The sequence below is a fragment of the Rhinoraja longicauda genome, chromosome 19 (genome assembly GCF_053455715.1).
Source record: "Rhinoraja longicauda isolate Sanriku21f chromosome 19, sRhiLon1.1, whole genome shotgun sequence".
Classification (NCBI taxonomy): Eukaryota; Metazoa; Chordata; class Chondrichthyes; order Rajiformes; family Arhynchobatidae; genus Rhinoraja; species Rhinoraja longicauda.
In genome coordinates, this window is record NC_135971.1 from 3,273,973 (window position 1) to 3,293,793 (window position 19,821).

The 19,821-nt window shown below is 48.9% G+C and overlaps 3 protein-coding genes across 3 annotated transcripts in view; 2 read left to right on the forward strand and 1 right to left on the reverse strand.

Annotated features, from left to right (window-relative positions):
- LOC144602496 (uncharacterized) overlaps positions 1-14,873 on the forward strand; it is a 37,998-nt gene extending 23,125 nt beyond the window's left edge. Inside the window, 6 exon segments of the mRNA XM_078415627.1 lie at positions 165-594; positions 964-1,059; positions 1,149-1,382; positions 10,655-10,677; positions 10,759-10,877; positions 14,200-14,873. Coding sequence (XP_078271753.1) covers positions 165-594; positions 964-1,059; positions 1,149-1,382; positions 10,655-10,677; positions 10,759-10,877; positions 14,200-14,873 — 1,576 coding nt within the window.
- Positions 1-19,821, reverse strand: part of LOC144603008 (zinc-binding protein A33-like) — an 852,507-nt gene that overhangs the window by 539,731 nt on the left and 292,955 nt on the right.
- The window catches only part of LOC144602497 (vacuolar protein sorting-associated protein 52 homolog), an 11,636-nt gene continuing 10,515 nt past the window's right edge, over positions 18,701-19,821 (forward strand). The window contains exon 1 of the mRNA XM_078415628.1: positions 18,701-18,746. Within this exon, the coding sequence (XP_078271754.1) occupies positions 18,701-18,746 (46 nt within the window). The remainder of the gene's footprint in view (positions 18,747-19,821) is intronic.

Sequence of the window (19,821 nt, forward strand, 5' to 3'; positions counted from 1 at the left end):
TGTAATCAGTGGCAGATTGCCAGAGGCCCTTCACGCTGAACACTCCCAGCAAAACAACATTATTCAGCACAGAATCAATTCGCCGCGCACTGCAGGGCGTGTCGTTGACACCGGCAGTTCTGTGCGGGTTCGCAGCTCCCTGAAGGCGGAGTCGTTTGAACCAGGAAATTCTCGGAATTAAAAATGGCTTCGAAACACCAGATCCAGAGTTTAACTGAAGACGCGACTTGTCCCATTTGCCTGGATTTCTTCAGCGATCCGGTTATACTTGAGTGCGGGCACAACTTCTGCCGCTCCTGTATCACACAGAGTTGGGACAGGGAGGAGAGAAACTCCTGCCCGGAATGTAGAGAGGAGTTTGCAGACCGCGCCCTCAAAGTAAATCGGGCCTTGGCGAGTATGACTGAGAAAGCTCGAGCACTGAGCCTGAACACGGGAGGGAAGGAAAGTAAACTTTACTGCGAGGAACATCAGGAAGAACTGAAGCTGTTTTGTGAAACCGACAAGAAACTGGTCTGCCTGATCTGCCGAGACGCGCGGGAACACAGAGAGCATCGCTTCATGCCGATTAAAGAAGCTGTTGAAAGCTACAAGGTAAAAGCAAACAGAATGTGATCAACTGATGAATTTTCAATTCTGCGTTTTGCGGACCGCGCTCCCTCGGCGACTGTTCGGTTCACCCAGCCTCCCACCCAAACCAACCCTTCCCCAGGTACTTGCCCCAGCCACCGCTGGAGATGAAACACCTGTCCCTGTACCTTCCCCCTCACGTCCATGCAGGGACTCCAGCAGTCCTTCCAGGTGAGACAGCCCGCGGCTCTCTGCTGATACGCTCCACGACCCGATAAGTTCTCCAGCAGTTTGTGTCTTTTTGTAAACTTTCATGTGCAGTTCCGTGTCTGCAGTTCATTGGTTCCGTCTGGTCTAATTCTTTCACTGACTGAATCTGAATCTCAATCCCAGGAGCTGATTAAAACTTCCTTGGAGATTCTCACAAAAAATAAATCAGCGGTGGGGGAAATGGAGCAGCAACAGAAAGAGAAGATTTCTGGAGTCCGGGTAAGGTTTCCAGTTTCTCTTCTCTCATCTTGTGCTATTGTCTTAGATTCCAGGCTCGATAATATTGACCTTCACCGTTCATTTGACAGGAACAGTCACAGAACCTGTTGACCTACATCACATCGGTATTTGCTGAACTGCGCCAGATTCTCAATGAGAAAGAGCGGCTCTTTCTCAGCGATCTCCGGGAAGACGAGGAGAGCGTTCTAAATCCAATGGAGAATAATCTACGAGCGATTCAAGAGGAGATAAACTCTATTCAAGAGAAACTCACAAAGCTGCAGGAGCGGATGAACCAAACGGACAGTTTGATATTTCTGAAGGTAAGGAGTTACAAATTCAATTTGATTCAATGTCAGGCTGTGAAAGTCGACTCGACTTATCTCTAAAATAAGTACGCAAAACACAAGACTCAGTTAAATCTTTTTACTGAAACACAAAGGTGGGAGAGACCTGAGTTCACTGTTGTTCGCTCAAACACCTGCTTCTGCCCTCTCAAAGAACATACAGATTACAGTCAGTATTTATACAGTTGAAAACAGCACAAAGCACATGCAGTAATTTTCCATGGTTACATAGCATAAAGCAGTCTCAGCAGATACATAGTAGAGTTCCCATAATAGAGTTCCTTTAATTGTGTTAGGCAGTCAAACAGGAGTACAGGGGAGTAAAGGGAGTCACATAGCTAAGATGATTAGAGAGGTACCGTTAGGCGATAAGGAGGTACCATAACATCTAGTTCAGAACATTGAAATGTCCAGAACTCAACAACAAACCCAGAAAAACAACTTCTAAACCTTGGGAAGCAACTTCTTATCTGCAGGTGTCCATGAATGTGAAGGACTACCTTGCAAAAGCCTGTTTTCAATACAATAACCAAAACAAGCTTTTGTACAGAACTTTCTAACAAGCTGCTAAGGTATCGAACTTCCCAGCACAAGATGTCCTCCAAAGGTGCCACAAAATGGTTTCCCCAAAGTTAGCTTCCACAAGGCCACAATCACAAAATAGTGGGTAACAGTCTGAAATAAATGCAGAATTTCCCAATAATTCAGGGCTGATTGAAACAGCCCAGTCGGTAGGGAAGACGAACACCTCATATTTTGAGCAGACGGCAACCCAACATGTAACATATAATTCTCCTGTTACAGGTAAACCTTATCCCCTTCAGACGTCCCTGTTCCTCCAACTGTTCCCCACAGGCATTTCTTTTCATCCCCAGTCCCCGTCACCACATTGGTTCCCCTTCTCCAACCGCAGATCCCCCAACCCATCCTACTGGGAACCCAACACATTCTCTCCTGTTGATTTCCACCCCATCCCTTCCATTGCATTCCCCATTTATCTTCCTGGCCAGATTCCAATTCAGTAGCAAGTTTTCTCCCCTTCGCCATCAGCCGCAGGCATATCCATCAGTCTGTCATATGTCCGTCATCACACAGCTTCACATATCGCTTGCCATTTATTGCCCCACTTTCTTCCCTTCACCTCCCACATCTATTCAAGAAGATTTAAAGAGGCTCCTGTCCAGAAACGTCATGTGTACATTTCCCTCCTCAGGTGCTGGCTGGCCTGATCACGATTTCACTCTATGCAGCACCTTGTGTCTCCAAATAAATGGTTTAGACAATAGACAATAGGTGCAGGAGTAGGCCATTCGGCCCATTGAGCCAGCACCGCCATTCAATGTGATCATGGCTGATCATTCTCAATCAGTACCCCGTTCCTGCCTTCTCCCCATACCCCCTGACTCCGCTATCCTTAAGAGCTCTATATAGCTCTCTCTTGAATGCATTTAAAGAATTGGCCTCCACTCCCTTCTGAGGCAGAGAATTCCACAGATTCACAACTCTCTGACTGAAAAAGTTTTTCCTCATCTCCGTTCTCAATGGCCTACCCCTTATTCTTAAACTGTGGCCCCTGGTTCTGGTGTCCCTCAACATTGGGATCATGTTTCCTGCCTCTAGCGTATCCAACCCCTTAATAATCTTATACGTTTCGATAAGATCCCCTCTCATCCTTCTAAATTCCAGTGTATACAAGCCTCGTCACTCCAGTCTTGCAACATATGACAGTGCCGCCATTCCGGGAATTAACCTAGTAAACCTACGCTGCACGCCCTTAATAGCAAGAATAATCTTTCTCAAATTTGGAGACCAAAACTGCACACAGTACTCCACGTGCGGTCTCACTAGGACCCTGTACAACTGCAATAGGACCTCTTTGCTTCTGTACTCATCTCCTCTTGTTATGAAGGCCAACATTCCATTGGCTGCCTTCACTTCCTGCTGTACCTGCATGCTTCCTTTCAGTGACCGATGCACTAGGACACCCAGATCTCGTTGTACGTCCCTTTTCCTAACTTGACACCATTCAGATAATACTCTGCCTTCCTATTTTAACCGCACACTTACCCACATTAAACTGCATCTGCCATGAATCCGCCCACTCACAGCCTGTCCAAGTCACCCTGCAACCTCATTGCATCTTCCTCACAGTTCACACTACCACCCAGCTTTGTATCATCTGCAAAGTTGCTAATGGTACTTTTAATCCCTTCATCCAAGTCGTTAATGTATACTGTAAATAGCTGCGGTCCCAGCACCGAGCCTTGCGGTACCCCACTAGTCACTGCCTGCCATTCTGAATGGGACCCATTTATCCCCACTCTTTGCTTTCTGTCTGTCAACCAATTTTCCATCCATGTCAGTACCCTACCCCCAATACCATGTGCTCTAATTTTACCCACTAATCTCCTATGTGGGACCTTGTCGAAGGCTTTCTGAAAGTTGAGGTACACCACATCCTCCAACTCTCCCCTGTCACTTTTCCTAGTTACATCCTCAAAACATTCCAGAAGGTTAGTCAAGCATGATTTCCCCTTTGTAAATCCATGCTGACTCGGAACGACCCTCTTACTGCTATCCAAATGCTCCGCAATTTCGTCCTCCCGTTTTCTCTCTCCCTCCTTTCTTAAAAAGTGGGATAACATTAGCTACCCTCCAATCCACAGGAACTGATTCTGAATCTATAGAACATTGGGAAATAGAAAATAGGTGCAGGAGTAGGCCATTCGGCCCTACGAGCCTGCACCGCCATTCAATATGATCATGGCTGATCATCCAGCTCAGTAGCCTGTACCTGCCTTCTCTCCATACCCCCTGATCCCTTTAGCAAAAAGGGCCACATCTAACTCCCTCTTAAATATAGCCAATGAACTGGCCTCAACTACCTTCTGTGGCAGAGAATTCCACAGACTCACCACTCTCTGTGTGAAGAAATGTTTTCTCATCTCGGTCCTAAAAGACTTCCCCCTTATCCTTAAGCTGTGACCCCTGGTTCTGGACTCCCCCAACCTCGGGAACAATCTTCCCGCATCTAGCCTCTCCAACCCCTTAAGAATTTTATATGTTTCTATAAGATCCCCCCTCAGTCTTCTAAATTCCAGCGAGTACAAGCCCAGTCTATCCAGTCTTTCCTCATATGCAAGTCCCGCCATCCCAGGGATTAATCTGGTGAACCTTCTCTGTACTCCCTCTAAGGCAAGAACGTCTTTCCTCAGGTTAGGAGACCAAAACTGCACACAATACTCCAGGTGCGGTCTCACCAAGGCCCTCTACAACTGCAGCAGAACCTCCCTGCTCCTAAACTCAAATCCTCTTGCTATGAATGCCAACATAGCATTCGCTTTCTTCACTGCCTGCTGCACCTGCATGCTTGCTTTCAATGACTGGTGCACCATAACACCCAGGTCAAGTTGCATCTCCCCTTCTCCCAATCGGTCACCATTCAGGTAATACTCTGCTTTCCTGTTCTTGCCGCCAAAGTGGATAACCTCACATCTTTAATAACTGACTCTAGCATTTTCCCCACTACCGATGTTAGGCTAACTGGTCTATAATTCGCCGTTTTCTCTCTCCCTCCCTTTTTAAAAAGTGGGGTTACATTAGCTACCCTCCAGTCCTCAGGAACTACTCCAGAATCTAAAGAGTTTTGAAAAATTATCACTAATGCATCCACTATTTCTGAGGCTACTTCCTTAAGCACTCTGGGATGCAGCCTATCTGGCCCTGGCGATTTATCTGCCTTTAATCCATTTAATTTACCTAACACCACTTCCCGACTAACCTGGATTTCCCTCAGCTCCTCCATCTCATTAGACCACCGGTCCCCCGCTATTGCCGGCAGACGGTTTATGTCTTCCTTAGTGAAGACAGAACCAAAGTATTTGTTCAATTGGTCTGCCATCTCCTCGTTCCCTATGATCAATTCACCTGTTTCCGACTGCAAGGGACCTACATTTGCCTTAACTAATCTTTTTCTCTTGACATATCTATAAAAGCTTTTGCAGTCTGTTTTTATGTTCCTTGCCAGTTTTCCCACATAGTCTATTTTCCCTTTCCTAATTAAGCCCTTTGTCCTCCTCTGCTGGACTCTGAATTTCTCCCAGTCCTCTGGTATGCTACTTTTTCTGGCTAATCTGTATGCTTCATCTTTTGTTTTAATACTATCCTTGATTTCCCTTGTTAGCCACGGATGCACTACCTTTCCTGGTTTGTTCTTTTGCCAAACTGGGATGAACACTTGTTGTAGTTCATCCATGCGACCTTTAAATGCCTTCCATTGCATGTCCACCGTCAACCCTTTCAGCATCAATCGCCAGTCTATCTTGGACAATTCACGCCTCATACCCTCAAAGTTACCTTTCTTTAAGTTCAGAACACTTGTTTCTGTATCGACTTTGTCACTCTCCATCCTAATGAAGAACTCTGCCATATTATGATCACTCTTGCCCAAGGGGCCTCGCACAAGACTGCTAACTAACCCTTCCTCATTACTCAATACCCAGTCTAGAATGGCCTGTTCTCTCGTTGGTTCCTCGACATGTTGGTTTAGAAAACCATCTCTCAAACATTCCAAGAAATCCTCTTCCTCAGCACCCCTGCCAGTTTGGTTCACCCAATCTATATGTAGATTGAAGTCACCCATTATAACTGCTGCACCTTTAGTGCATGCATTTCTAATTTCCTGCTTGATGCCATCCCCAACCTCACTACTGCTGTTAGGTGGCCTGTACACAACTCCCACTAGCGTTTTCTGCCCCTTAGTGTTTCGTAGCTCTACCCATATCGATTCCACTTCCTCCAAGCTAATGTCCTTCCTTTCCATTGCTTTAATCTCCTCTCTAACCAGTAACGCTACCCCATCTCCTTTTCCTTTCTGTCTATCCCGCCTGAATATAGAATATCCCTGGATGTTGCGCTCCCAGCCTTGGTCACCCTGGAGCCATGTCTCCGTAATCCCAACTATAATCATAATCATTAATAACTATCTCCACATTTAATTCATCCACCTTATTACGTATACTCCTTGCATTGAGACACAAAGCCTTCAGGCTTGTTTTTACAACTCTCTTACCGCTTATACAATTATGTTGAAAAGTGGCCCTTTTTGATTTTTGCCCTGGATTTGTCTGCCTACCACTTTTACTTTTCAACTTGCTACCTGTTGCTTCTACCCTCATTTTACACCCCTCTGTCTCTCTGCTCCTGCTCCCATCCCCCTGCCACATTAGTTTAAATCCTCCCCGACAGCACTAGCAAACACTCCCCCTAGGACATTGGTTCCATTCCAGCTCAGGTGCAGACCGTCCTGTTTGTACTGGTCCCACCTCTCCCAGAACTGGTTCCAATGTCCTAAAAATTTGAATCCCTCCCCCTTGCACCATTTTTCAAGCCACGTATTCATCTGAAATATCCTCCTATTCCTACTCTGACTAGCACGTGGCACTGGTAGTAATCCAGAGATTATTACCTTTGAGGTCCTACTTTTTAGTTTATCCCCTAGCTCTCTCAATTCACCTTGTAGGACCTCATCCCGTTTTTTACCTAAATCGTTGGTGCCGACGTGCACCACGACAACTGGCTGCTCACCCTCCCCCTTCAGAATGTCCTGCAGCCGCTCAGAGATATCCCTGACCCTTGCACCAGGGAGGCAACATACCATCCTGGAGTCTCGTTTGCGGCCGCAGAAACGCCTATCTATTCCCCTTACAATTGAATCCCCTATCACTATAGCCCTTCCACTCTTTTTCCTCCCCTCTTTTGCCGCAGAGCCACCCACGGTGCCATGAACTTGGCTGCTGCTGCCTTCCCCTGATGAGCCATCTCCCCCAACAGTATCCAAAATGGCATATCTGTTTAGGAGGGAGATGACCGCAGGGGACTCCTGCACTACCTGCCTACTGCTACGCTGGCTAGTGGCCACCCGTTTCCTTTCTGTCCGCTTATCTTTTACCTGTGGTGTGGCCAACTCACTGTATGTGCTATCCACGACCTTCTCAGCATCGTGGATGCTCCAGAATGAGTCCAAACGCAGCTCCAACCGTTCAATGCGGTTTGCCAGGAGCTGCAGCTGGACACACTTCCTGCACACGTAGTCATCAGGGACACCGACAATATCCCTGATCTCCCACATGTTGCAGGATGAGCACTCCACGGGGCCGATCTCACCTGACATGTCTTACCCCCAAATTAAATCAAATCCCTCTTAATCCTTTAAACTCTACCTTTACTAAAAAGCACTGAACCCTTAACTCACTGAACCCTTAACTCACTGAACCCTTAACTCACTGAACCCTGAACTCACTGAACCCTGAACTCACCGGACCCTTAACACACTGAACCCTGAACTCACTGAACCCTGAACTCACTGAACCCTGAACTCACTGAACCCTGAACTCACCGGACCCTTAACTAAAAGTACGAACAAAAAGCAGAATTACAACCCCGGGGTTACGCCCAATCAGCTGCTTCCTCTAGTCCGCTTCCACCAATCAGCGGCTTCCTCCAGAACACTTCTTTTGAAGTGTGAGGGAACGTTTTTATCTCCAACCGCTCCTGGGCCTCTGGGTGAACAAAGCCCCGCGCTGGGTTTTTAAACCTGCCGCCCGGACGCTGCTCCAACCGCCTCCAACCGCTCCTGGGCCTCTGGGTGAACAAAGCCCCGCGCTGGGTTTTTAAACCTGCCGCCCGGACGCTGCTCCAACCGCTTCTCAATGCGTCCACAATTTCTAGAGCCACCTCCTTAAGTACCCTGGGATGCAGACCATCAGGCCCTGGGGAATTATCAGTCCCATCAGTCTACACCACACCATTTCCTGCCTAATATGAATTTCCTTCAGTTCCTCCGTCACCCTAGGATCTCTGGACACTAGAACATCTGGGAGATTGTTTGTATCTTCCTTAGTGAAGACAGGTCCAAAGTACCGGTTTAACTCGTCTGCCATTACCTTGTTCCCCTGCTTCTGTCTTCAAGGGACCCACATTTGCCTAGACTATTTTTTCCTCTTCACATACCTAAAAAAGCTTTTACTATCCTTCTTTATATTATTGGCTAGTTTGCCCTCGTACCTCATCTTTTCTCCAAGTATTGCCTTTTTAGTTATCTTCTGCTGCTCTTTAAAAGAGTCCCGATCCTTTGGCTTCCCACTCTTCTTTGCTATGTTATACTTCTTCTCTTTTATTTTTATGCTGTCCTTGACTTCCCTTGTCAGCCACGGGTGCCTCTTACTCCCCTTAGAATCGTTCCTCCTCTTTGGGATATATTGTTCCTGCAACTTCTGCATTATTCCCAGGAATACCTGCCATTGCTGTTCCACCGTCTTCCCTGCTTCCAGGGCCTCCTTCCAGTCAATTCAGGCCAGCTCCTGCCTCATGCCTCTGTAATCCCCTTTGCTATACATATAATACTGACACTTCCGATTTTCCCTTCTCCCTCTCAATTTGTAGAGTAAAACTTATCATATTGTGATCACTGCTTCCTAATGGCTCTTTTACCTCGAGTCCACTTATCAGATCAGGTTCATTACACAACACTAAATCCAGAATTGCCTTCTCCCTGGTCGGTTCCAGTACAATCTGTTCTAAGAATCCATCTCGGAGGCACTCCACAAACTCTCTTTCCTGGGGTACATTACCAACCTCATTTTCCCAGTCGACCTGCATGTTGAAATCTACCATAACCACCGTCGCATTACATTTGTGACATGCCAATTTTAGCTCCTGATTCAACTTGCACCCTATGTCGAGGCTACTGTTTGGGGGCCTGTAGATAACTCCCATTAGGGTCATTTTACCCTTACATTTCCTCAGCTCTATCCATACTGATTCTACATCTCCTGATTCTATGTCAACCCATTGCAAGGGAGTGAATATCATTCCTTACCAACAGACCGACCCCAACCCCTCTGCCCCCCTGTCTGTCTTTTCTATACGTTGTATACCCCTGAATATTCAGTTCCCAGCCCTGGTCCTCTTGGAGCCATGTCTCCGTGATTCCCACAACACCATACTTGCCAATGTTTAACTGAGCCTCAAGCTCATCCACTTTATTTTTTATACTTCGCGCATTTAAATACAACACTTTAATTTCGTTATTCACCTCCCCTCTCACACCGGTCACAATTGGGCCTGTCCTTACCCTCTTATCCCTTCTAGAACTTCCCTTCCCATTTATTCGAGTGTCCTTTGCAATTTCTCCTGTATTCGCTTTCCCTTTAACTCCATCTTCATATTCCCAATTTGTCAACCCCTCCCCCCCACTACTTAGTTTAAAGCCACACGTGTAGCATTAGCAAACCTGCCTGCCAGAATGTTGGTCCCCCTGCTGTTAAGGGGCAACCCATCCCTCTTGTACAGGTCACCCCTGCCCCAGAAGAGGTCCCAGTGGTCTAGAAATTTAAATCACTCCTCCCTGCATCAGCCCCTCAGCCATACATTCATATCCCCGATCTCTCTGTTCCCGCCCTCACCAGCATGAGGTACAGGCAGCAGTCGAGAGACAACCACCTTCGACTTCCTACTTCTCAGTCTCTCTTCCTAACTCTCTAAACTCATGTTGCAGGATCTACTTCCTCTTCTTCGAGACGTCGTTCGTGCCCACATGCACAACTATTTCCGGTTGATCACATTCCCTCGCTAGGATGTTCTGGGGCCATATTACTACCTCACTCACATTAGCACACCCCATTCAATCGCAGGACTGGCTGCATCTTTATCGGGAAGTGTAGTTGTACTTATCACATTGAGCCTGTCATATTTTACATGTTGTTCAAGCCAAGTCCTCTCCTAGTCTGACATGAACATCTAGTCACAAGTGGCAACATGATGTCTGTGGAGACAAAGGTTGGTAGACGATATGCGTCCCCTCTTGCTGACCCACAGGGTGCAAGACGAATCAGGGGACGCTTGAAGGGGCAATGCAGGATCTTTGGTGAATACGATAGAAGAAAATTCCAAGGCATGTAACACAGGCATTAAACGTAAGATGGTAACAGTGAAGAGAGGGTGACCCCTGTTGGACAAATGAGGTAATTCACGACAGGAACCAGAGGAAGTTGAATCGCCCCATCAGTCCTGTATTAAATATACGCTTTACATGTAATTAATACATAATACTGCACTGATGTGGCGCAGCGCCAGCATTAAGTGCTGGGATCTGTCGGGAAATTGTAATAATTTGGCAGAAATCCCTGCTGTCACGATGTGGACACTCAGTGTAAATTAATTGATCTTTCTGATGTTTTATATTTCAGGAGGAAACTCGTCAGAAGAGGAGGTGAGACTCTCTACACTGTTTTGGAAAGTAACCCAGAAATCGTTGATGCGTGTCTTATAACCGGGTGTGTAATTAATGCAGGATGAGTGATGATCACCTATCGCTGTCAGTAGCAGACCGTAGCTTGGCCGTTGGAAAGTTCGATCACCTATTTTTGTTGAACACGGTGTTGAGAGAAACGATTGATTCCGTCAAAAGAGGTAAAATATAAATAATTGTTCGTGACCTGTAAGTATTAGAAACATAGAAACATAGGAAATAGGTGCAGGACGAGGGCATTCGGCCCTTCAAGCCAGCACCGCCATTCGTTGTGATCATGGCTGATCGTCCACAATCAATAACCCGTGCCTGCCTTCTCCCCATATCCCTTGATTCCACGAGCCCCTAATTCATTGCATGTAAAGGGCATATTTGATATTGGACATGGGACTCTTCAACTTACTCTCGTTCCAGGCGTCAATTACCTCCTTTATCCAACAGGGGTCACCCTCGCTTCACTGTTAATCGCTTGCGTTTAATGTCTGTATAACATACCTTGGAATTATCTTCCATCCGACGCGACAAAAATCCTTCATTGCTCTTTCTAGCCCTCCTGATTCCCTGTAGGTCAGCCAGGGGGGAGATAGAGGTCAAGTAGAGATTGGATCACATGCATTCAAAACGATGGAGATGTAGGGGGGGGGGGGGGGGTGAATGAGCAGAGTGGGCATGATGTGCTGAACGTTGTTACACTGGAATTTAGAAGGATGAGAGGGGATCTTAACATATAACATATAACATATAACAACTACAGCATGGAAACAGGCCTGTCCGGCCCTACCAGTCCACGCCGACCATTCTCCCTGACCTAGTCTCATCTACCTGCACTCAGACCATAACCCTCCAATCCCCTCCTATCCATATACCTATCCAATTTACTCTTAAATAATAAAATCGAGCCAGCCTCCACCACTTCCACCACTTCCATACAGCCACAACCCTCTGAGTAAAGAAATTCCCCCTCATGTTACCCCTAAACCTTTGTCCCTCAATTCTGAAGCTATGTCCCCTTGTTGGAATCTTCCCCACTCTCAAAGGGAAAAGCCTACCCACGTCAACTCTGTCCGTCCCTCTCAAAATTTTAAAAACCTCTATCAAGTCCCCCCTCAACCTTCTACGCTCCAAAGAATAAAGACCCAACCTGTTCAACCTCTCTCTGTAGCCTAAGTGCTGAAACCCAGGCAACATTCTAGTAAATCTCCTCTGTACCCTCTCCATTTTGTCGACATCCTTCCTATAATTTGGCGACCAGAACTGCACACCATACTCCAGATTCGGCCTCACCAATGCCCTGTACAATTTCAACATTACATCCCAACTTCTATACACGATGCTCTGATTTATAAAGGCAAGCATACCAAACGCCTTCAAAACATATAAGATTATTAAGGGGCTGGACACGTTAGAGGGGGGAAACATGTTCCCAATGTTGGGGGAGTCCAGAACCAGGGGCCACAGTTTAAGAATAAGGGGTAGGCCATTTAAAACGGAGATGAGGGAAAACGTTTGCAGTCAGAGAGTTGTAAATCTGTGGAATTCTCTGCCTCAGAAGGCAGTGGAGGCCAGTTCTCTGAATGCATTGAAGAAAGAGCTAGATAGAGCTCTTAAGGTTAGCGGAGTCAGGGGGGTATGGGGAGAAGGCAGGAACGGGGGTACTGATTGAGAATGATCAGCCATGATCACATTCATTGGTGGTGCAGGCTCGAAGGGCCGAATGGCCTACTCCTGCACCTATTGTCCAGTGTCTATTGTTATTCATTGCAATGTTTTCCCCACCGTTTCCTCCGCTCGGCCGGCTATCTCCAGACACGGGGTTTGAAATCAGAAGCAGAAACACCGTGGCAACAGATCCACAGATCCCCACGGAGTATCCCTCCAGCTCAAGGAGTTTTGTCCCTGCTGTTGGATGTTGGTGGAGTTGCGCGCGGTCGAGATGCCAATTTGCAGGAACCGCAGTCCGTCATTCCCGTTCCAGACTCTCCTCCCTGCTGTCCCGAAATCCCGAAATTCCTGCCATTGACTCCATTTATACCTCACGCTGCCTCGGCAAGGCCAGCAGCATAATCAAGGACGAGTCGCACCCTGGCCACTCCCTCTTCTCCCCTCTCCCATCAGGCAAGAGGTACATAAGTGTAAAAATGCACACCTCCAGATTCAGGGACAGTTTCTTCCCAGCTGTTATCAGGAACTGAATCATTCCACCACAACCAGAGAGCAGTGCTGAACTACTATCTCCACGTTGGTGATCCTCGGACTATCCTTGATCGCACCTTCCTGGCTTTACATTGCACTAAACATTATTCCCACATCATGTATCTGCAAACGTATTGATTGTAATCATGTATTGTCTTTCTACTGACTGGTTAGCACTCATCAAAATATTTTCTCTGTACCTTGGTAAACTGTAACTCCTCTTCCGACACCTCCAATCCCTCGCGGTCCCCTCCTTCCCTCGCTACTCCAGTCCGCTTCATCCTACCCGCCTAACACGGCTCCTTATCACAGTCACAATAAAACTTTATTAGCCAAGTATGTTTTGCAACATACGAGGAACTTCATTTGCCATACAGTCATAACAGTAAAAAGCAACAGGACACACAAAATACATTTTAACGTAAACATCCACCACAGTGACCCCTCCACATTCCTCACTGTGATGGAAGGTGAAAAACAGTTCAATCTCTCCTTCTTTGTCCTCCAGCGGTCGGGGGCTCGAACCTTCTGTGACCAGATGTGTCCATGGTCCCAGATCCCACATTTTAAGGCAGAGATAGCTGGATTCTGGGTTAGTACAGGTGTCAGAGGTTATAGGGAGAAGGCAGGAGAAAGGGGTTAGAAGCGAGAGATAGATCAGCCACGATTGAATGGTGGAGTAGACTTGATGGGCCGAATGGCCTCATCCGAATACTTTCATTTATGACATTATGACCGTCCAAATTCACCTGATAACCCAGCCCTTCAGACCTGATGAAGTTGTTGTAAACCCCTTTTGCTCCCACTCCAATTGACTAACAAACCCACCCTTCCCTTTGTCTCACCCTCCACTCAAAAAACACAGGAGCAGGTCATCTGGCCCCTCGTGTCTGCCCCCTTTCACTGTGATCATGACGACCCCACCACGCACCTCTACCTCCTCTTTAACAACCTCAAATTACCACTCACCTCTATATCCTCCTGCTCCGATCTGCCTCCATATCTGAATAACCCGCTTCGTTCCTCCATCCTCACCGCAATCTGGCAATCCTCCTCACTCTCCGCACTCGTCCTCCCCGTCCACCCTCCCCCACCTCACGAAGTTCCCCCTCTCCATCCCTGGATTAAAAACTCCGGGGGAGATGTCTGTTGTCCACCCGATGTGGTTGTGGGTGAAACCCCGGGCAGGGTTTCAGTTGTCCGCCCGCCTGTCCCCCGGTCCCGGGGCCGCGCTGCCCGAGTCTCCCCCCGACCCCCGGGGACTCTCTGATTCTCTGCTTCTCCCCCCAGTCTCCGTCACCCTGGATGTGGAAACAGCGCATGCGCAGCTCGAGGTGTCTGAGGATCGGAAGAGGGTGAGATGGACCGGGACCGGGAGGCGTCTCCCTGACACCCGGAAGAGGTTTACACACTGGGGGTGTGTGCTGGGATCGGAGGGATTCACATCGGGGAGACATTACTGGGAGGTGGAGGTGGCGGGGAGTGAGGACTGGAGTCTGGGAGTCGCCGCAGAGTCTGTGGAGAGGAAGGGAACGGTCACACTGACCCCGGAGACTGGAGTCTGGAGGATCAGGCGGGTGGGTGACGAGCTTGATGCATTCACCTCCCCTCCATCCTGTCTCCCCGCCCGTCCCAACCCCGGGAGGGTGGGAGTTTATCTCAGTTGCGAGTCCGGGACAGTTTCATTTTACGACGCGGACACCAAGTCCCATCTTCACACCTTCACTGGGAATAAATTCACGGAGAAACTTTATCCGTTCTTCGAGACTTGGCATGTTCTTCGAGACTTGGCATCAAGACCAGTGGCTGAGAATCTGCTCCGGTTCCGCTCCGGGTGTGTAAAAGGGTCGGGTCCCGGGACCGGCGTCAGGAGCGGGGCTCAGGGGCTGTGGGGCAGAAACCCGGTGGACAACAGGTCGGCGCTGAAACGGCTCCCATTTAATCCCCAAATTTCCGCGTCGTAAAAAAAACCCCCAGTGAGCGCGGAAATAAAACCAGGGGGAATGTAAATGTGGGAAGAGAGAAAATAAACAGCAAGTGGAAATCAGAGCTGTCGATCCGTTCATTTTAACGCGTTAACCGCGTCCGGCAACGGAACAGAAAATTACTTTTGTGAAAATATTTTTTTAATGTAATGGGATTGGACCCTTTTCGTCAAAAGTCGTTACGGTATTATTATCTCCGTTCAATGACTAGTTCAATGTAATAGATACAGTTCATATTATTTCAGTGATTTGGAAAATATACACAACCATTGACCACACACGACAAGCTAATTGAAAGATCGCGTTTATTTGAATGATGTGCATTGTTGCTTCCAATACTGTAATTGAAATAAACTTAAAATTACTTGGACTGTTCAGATTGCTTTTGAATTCTTTTGAAATCTACTGAACGGGGAGACAGCAGTTTAGTTTGCTTCAGTTTAGATTGGAGATACAGCTCGGAAACAGGCCGCTCGGCCCCACCGAGTCCGCACCGCCCAGCGATCTCCGCACATTCATTCATTCTCTCTCCCTCTCCTCCCCCCCCCTCCCCCCTCCCTCCCTCTCCTCCCCCTCCCCCTCCCTCCCCCCCCTCCCCCTCCCTCCCTCCCCCCTCTCTCTCTCTCTCTCTCTCCCTCTCCCTCTCTCTCTCCCTCCCTCCCTCCCTCCCTCCCTGGGGGAGGTCCAGAACCAGGGGCCACACAGTTTAAGAAATAATGGGTAGGCCATTTAGAACAGAGATGAGGAAAAACTTGTTCAGTCAGAGAGTTGCGAATCTGTGGAATTCTCTGCCTGAGAAGGCAGTGGAGGCCAATTCTCTGAATGCATTCAAGAGAGAGCTAGATAGAGCTCTTAAGGATAGCGGAGTCAGGGGGTATGGGGAGAAGGCAGGAACGGGGTACTGATGGAGAATGATCAGCCATGATCACATTGAATGGCGGTGCGTACTGGCTCGAAGGGCCGAATGGCCTCCTCCTGCACCTATTGCCTATTGTCATGCTGGTACAAATCGAAGGTATTTATTCACAAAATGCTGGAGTAACTCAGCGGGTAGGGGCAGCATCTCGGGAGAGAAGGAATGGGTGATGTTTCGGGTCGAGACCCTTCTTAAGACTGACTGATTGCTCCAACTCTCCACAACGCTGCTATCAGTGGGGCCAAAGCTTACACTGGTACCTGGCCCTCCCTCACCTCACCTCCCCTCCACCTCCCTCACCTCCCCTCCCCTCCCTCACATCCCACTCCCCTCCCTTCCCTCACCTCCCCCCCACCCCTCACCTTACCTCCCTCTACCTCCCTTCCCCTCCCTCACCTCCCCTCCCCCTCCCCCTCCCTCACCTCCCCTTCCTTCCCTCACCTCCCCCCCCACCCCTCACCTCCCCTCCCCTTCCCCTCCCTCACCTCCCCTCCCTTCCCCTCCCTCACCTCCCTTCCCCTCCTCTCTCTCTCTCTCTCTCTCTCTCTCTCTCTCTTCTCTCTCTCTCTCTCTCTCTCTCTCTCTCTCTCTCTCTCTCTCTCTCTCTCTCTCTCTCTCTCTCCCCTCTCTCTCTCCCCTCTCTCTCTCCCCCCTCTCTCTCTCCCTCTCTCTCCCCCTCTCTCTCTCTCTCTCTCTCTCTCTCTCTCTCTCTCTCTCTCTCTCCCTCCCTCCCTCTCTCTCTCTCTCTCTCTCTCCCTCCCTCTCCCCCTCTCTCTCTCCCCCTCTCTCTCTCCCCCTCTCTCTCTCCCCCTCTCTCTCTCCCTCTCCCCCTCTCTCTCTCCCTCTCCCTCTCTCTCTCCCCCTCTCTCTCTCTCCCCGTCTCTCTCTCTCTCTCCCCCTCTCTCTCTCCCTCTCCCCCTCTCTCTCCCCCTCTCCCTCTCTCTCTCTCTCTCTCTCTCCCTCTCTCCCCCTCTCCCTCTCTCTCTGCTGAAGGGCCAGACTCTGTAATGTACAACCATGGCTCTCAGCTCCAAGAGCACTGAATGACTGAGTCTCCACAGCCACCGGTGCAGGGTCGTTCCCCAGTCTCTGCGTGCAGTAATGTCTCCTTATCTCTGTGCTACACGGTGCAGCCCACATTCTGAGAGAATGCCCGCTCTCCAGACCCCTCTGACAGGGGAACCATCCTCCCTGCATCCAGCCCACTGAGCCCTGTAAGAACTCTGTGTTTCACTGAGATCTCCTCTACTACACTGAAACACTCAAGTACACAGTACTCCAGGTGCGGTCTCACTAGGGCCCTGTACAACTGCAGAAGGACCTCTTTGCTCCTATACTCAACTCCTCTTGTTATGAAGGCCAACATTCCATTGGCTTTCTTCACTGCGTGCTGTACCTGCATGCTTCCTTTCAGTGATGAGGGGGGATCTTATTGGAACATATAAGATAATTAGGGGATTGGACACATTCGAGGCAGGAAACATGTTCCCAATGTTGGGGGAGTCCAGAACAAGGGGGCCACCGTTTAAGAATAAGGGGTAGGCCATTTAGAACGGAGATGAGGATGAACTTTTTCAGTCAGAGAGTGGTGAAGGTGTGGAATTCTCTGCCTCAGAAGGCAGTGGAGGCCAGTTCGTTGGATGCTTTCAAGAGAGAGCTGGATAGAGCTCTTAAGGTTATCGGAGTGAGGGGGTATGGGGAGAAGGCAGGAACGGGGTACTGATTGAGAGTGATCAGCCTTGATCGCATTGAATGGCGCCGCTGGCTCGAAGGGCTGAATGGCCTACTCCTGCACCTATTGTCTATTGATGCAGTAGGACACCCAGATCTCGTTGTACGTCCCCTTTTCCTAACTTGACACCATTCAGATAATAATCTGCCTTCCTATTCTTACCACCAAAGTGGATAACCTCGCACTTATCCACATTAAACTGCATCTGCCATGCATCCGCCCACTCACACAACCTGTCCAAGTCACCCTGCAACCTCATAGCATCTTCCTCACAGTTCACACTGCCACCCAGCTTTGTATCATCTGCAAATTTGCTAATGGTACTTTTAATCCCTTCATCCAAGTCATAGCACAGAACTAGAGGTACTGCACAGAATCAGACCCTTCGGCCCACCTTGTCCACGCTGACCAACTTGGCCATCTGGGCTAGTCCCATTTGCCCAGCATTTGGCCCATACACCCTTCCTATCTAAATAATTCCACAGATTCACCACCCTCTGACGAAAGAAATTTTTCTCTTCTCATCTCCTTGCTAAAAGAACATCCCTTTAATTCCGGGGCTATCACCTCTAGTCCCAGACTCTCCCACTAGTGGAAAACATCCTCTGCACATCCACTCTGTCCAAGTCTTTCACTGTTCGGTACGTTTCAATGAGGGCCCCCCTCATCCTTCTAAACTCCAGCGAGTACAGGCCCAGTGCCGACAAAACGCTCATCATAGGTTAACCCACTTGTTCCTGGGATCGTTGTTGTAAAACTCCTCTGGACCCTCTCCAGAGCCAGCACATCCTTCCTCAGGTGTGCCAATGCTTTGCAGAAAGGAATTTCACTGTACACCTGTACACGTGACATGGGACAACCATTGACCTCCGTAGGTGTCAAGAGGAAACCATTGACCTCCGTAGGTGTCAAGAGAGAACCATTGACCTCTGTATGTGTCAAGAGAGAATCATTGACCTCTGTACGTAACAAGGGAGAACCATTGACCTCCGTACGTGACAAGGGAGAACCATTGACCTCCGTACAAGAGCAGGCCAGTGAAGTCCCTGGTCACCACCCTGCCAGTCTGACTGTGGCACTGCCCCCCCAGGCTGTGCCCGCACCCACCTACCTCCAGGATGGTGTCACAGGGCCGTGATCTGGTTGTGCAGACTGGCGATGTTCTCATTCTCCTTGATGTCTGTTGTGGACGCTGAGGAACGCAGTGGGAACTCAGAGCGAAGAGCAAAATCCCCCACCCCGTTAGAACAGAGGGCCGGGGCAGTTGCTGCATGGGGGGGAGGCAGTTCATAGCAGGTGGGGCTGGAGCAGCCTGCGTCAGTACCTGCCCATGTACCTGCCCTGTGTACCTGTCCATGTACCTGCCCTGTGTCATCACCTGTCCATGTACCTGCCCTGTCGGTACCTGTCCATGTACCTGCCCTGTCGGTACCTGTCCATGTACCTGCCCTGTGTACCTGTCCATGTATCTGCCCTGTGTACCTGTCCATGTACCTGCTCTGTGTACCTGTCCATGTACCTGCCCTGTGTCATCACCTGTCCATGTACCTGCCCTGTGTCAGTACCTGCACGGTGTCAGTACCTGTCCATGTACCTGCCCTGTGTACCTGTCCAAGTATCTGCCCTGCTGTACCTGTCCATTGTACCTGCTCTGTGTCATCACCTGTCCATGTACCTGCTCGGTGTCAGTACCTGTCCATGCACCTGCCCTGTGTCAGTACCTGTCCAGCACAGAATTCCCTTCCAGCTCAACGAGGTACGCCACAGGCAGATGGGTGGGGGGACTGTTGTTTTGGGAAAGGATACAGTCTTTAATGGAGGCATGTTCAATATACTGTAGCTCCGTCTCCACCTGTTTGGAGTAGTGTCTCAGATCAACACCCTGTGGAGAAAGACAGCCCAGTTAAACCCACTCTCACACCCGCCCCAGCTTCAAGAACAGCTTCTCCCAGACATCCATCAGGGTCTTGAACATTAACCGCACAACATTAACCTCAGTAGAGTTGCTGCCTTAAGGGCCTGTCACAGTTACGCGATTTTTTAAGGCGACTGTCAAAGTCGTAGCAGATGGCCGACATTTTCTTTTACCCTACGACAACGACCACGACAATGCCCAGTCCGGTTGATCGATACAAGTCACTTTTTTGTGAAACTAGCACCTGGCTAAGAGATGACACCGTCTTCGGAAACATCGCGAAATTCCCCACGCTTACCTGACCGTTGGTTCAACAAAACCACTGGTATCTTCAAATCCCTTTGCTTAATTTAATGTTACATAC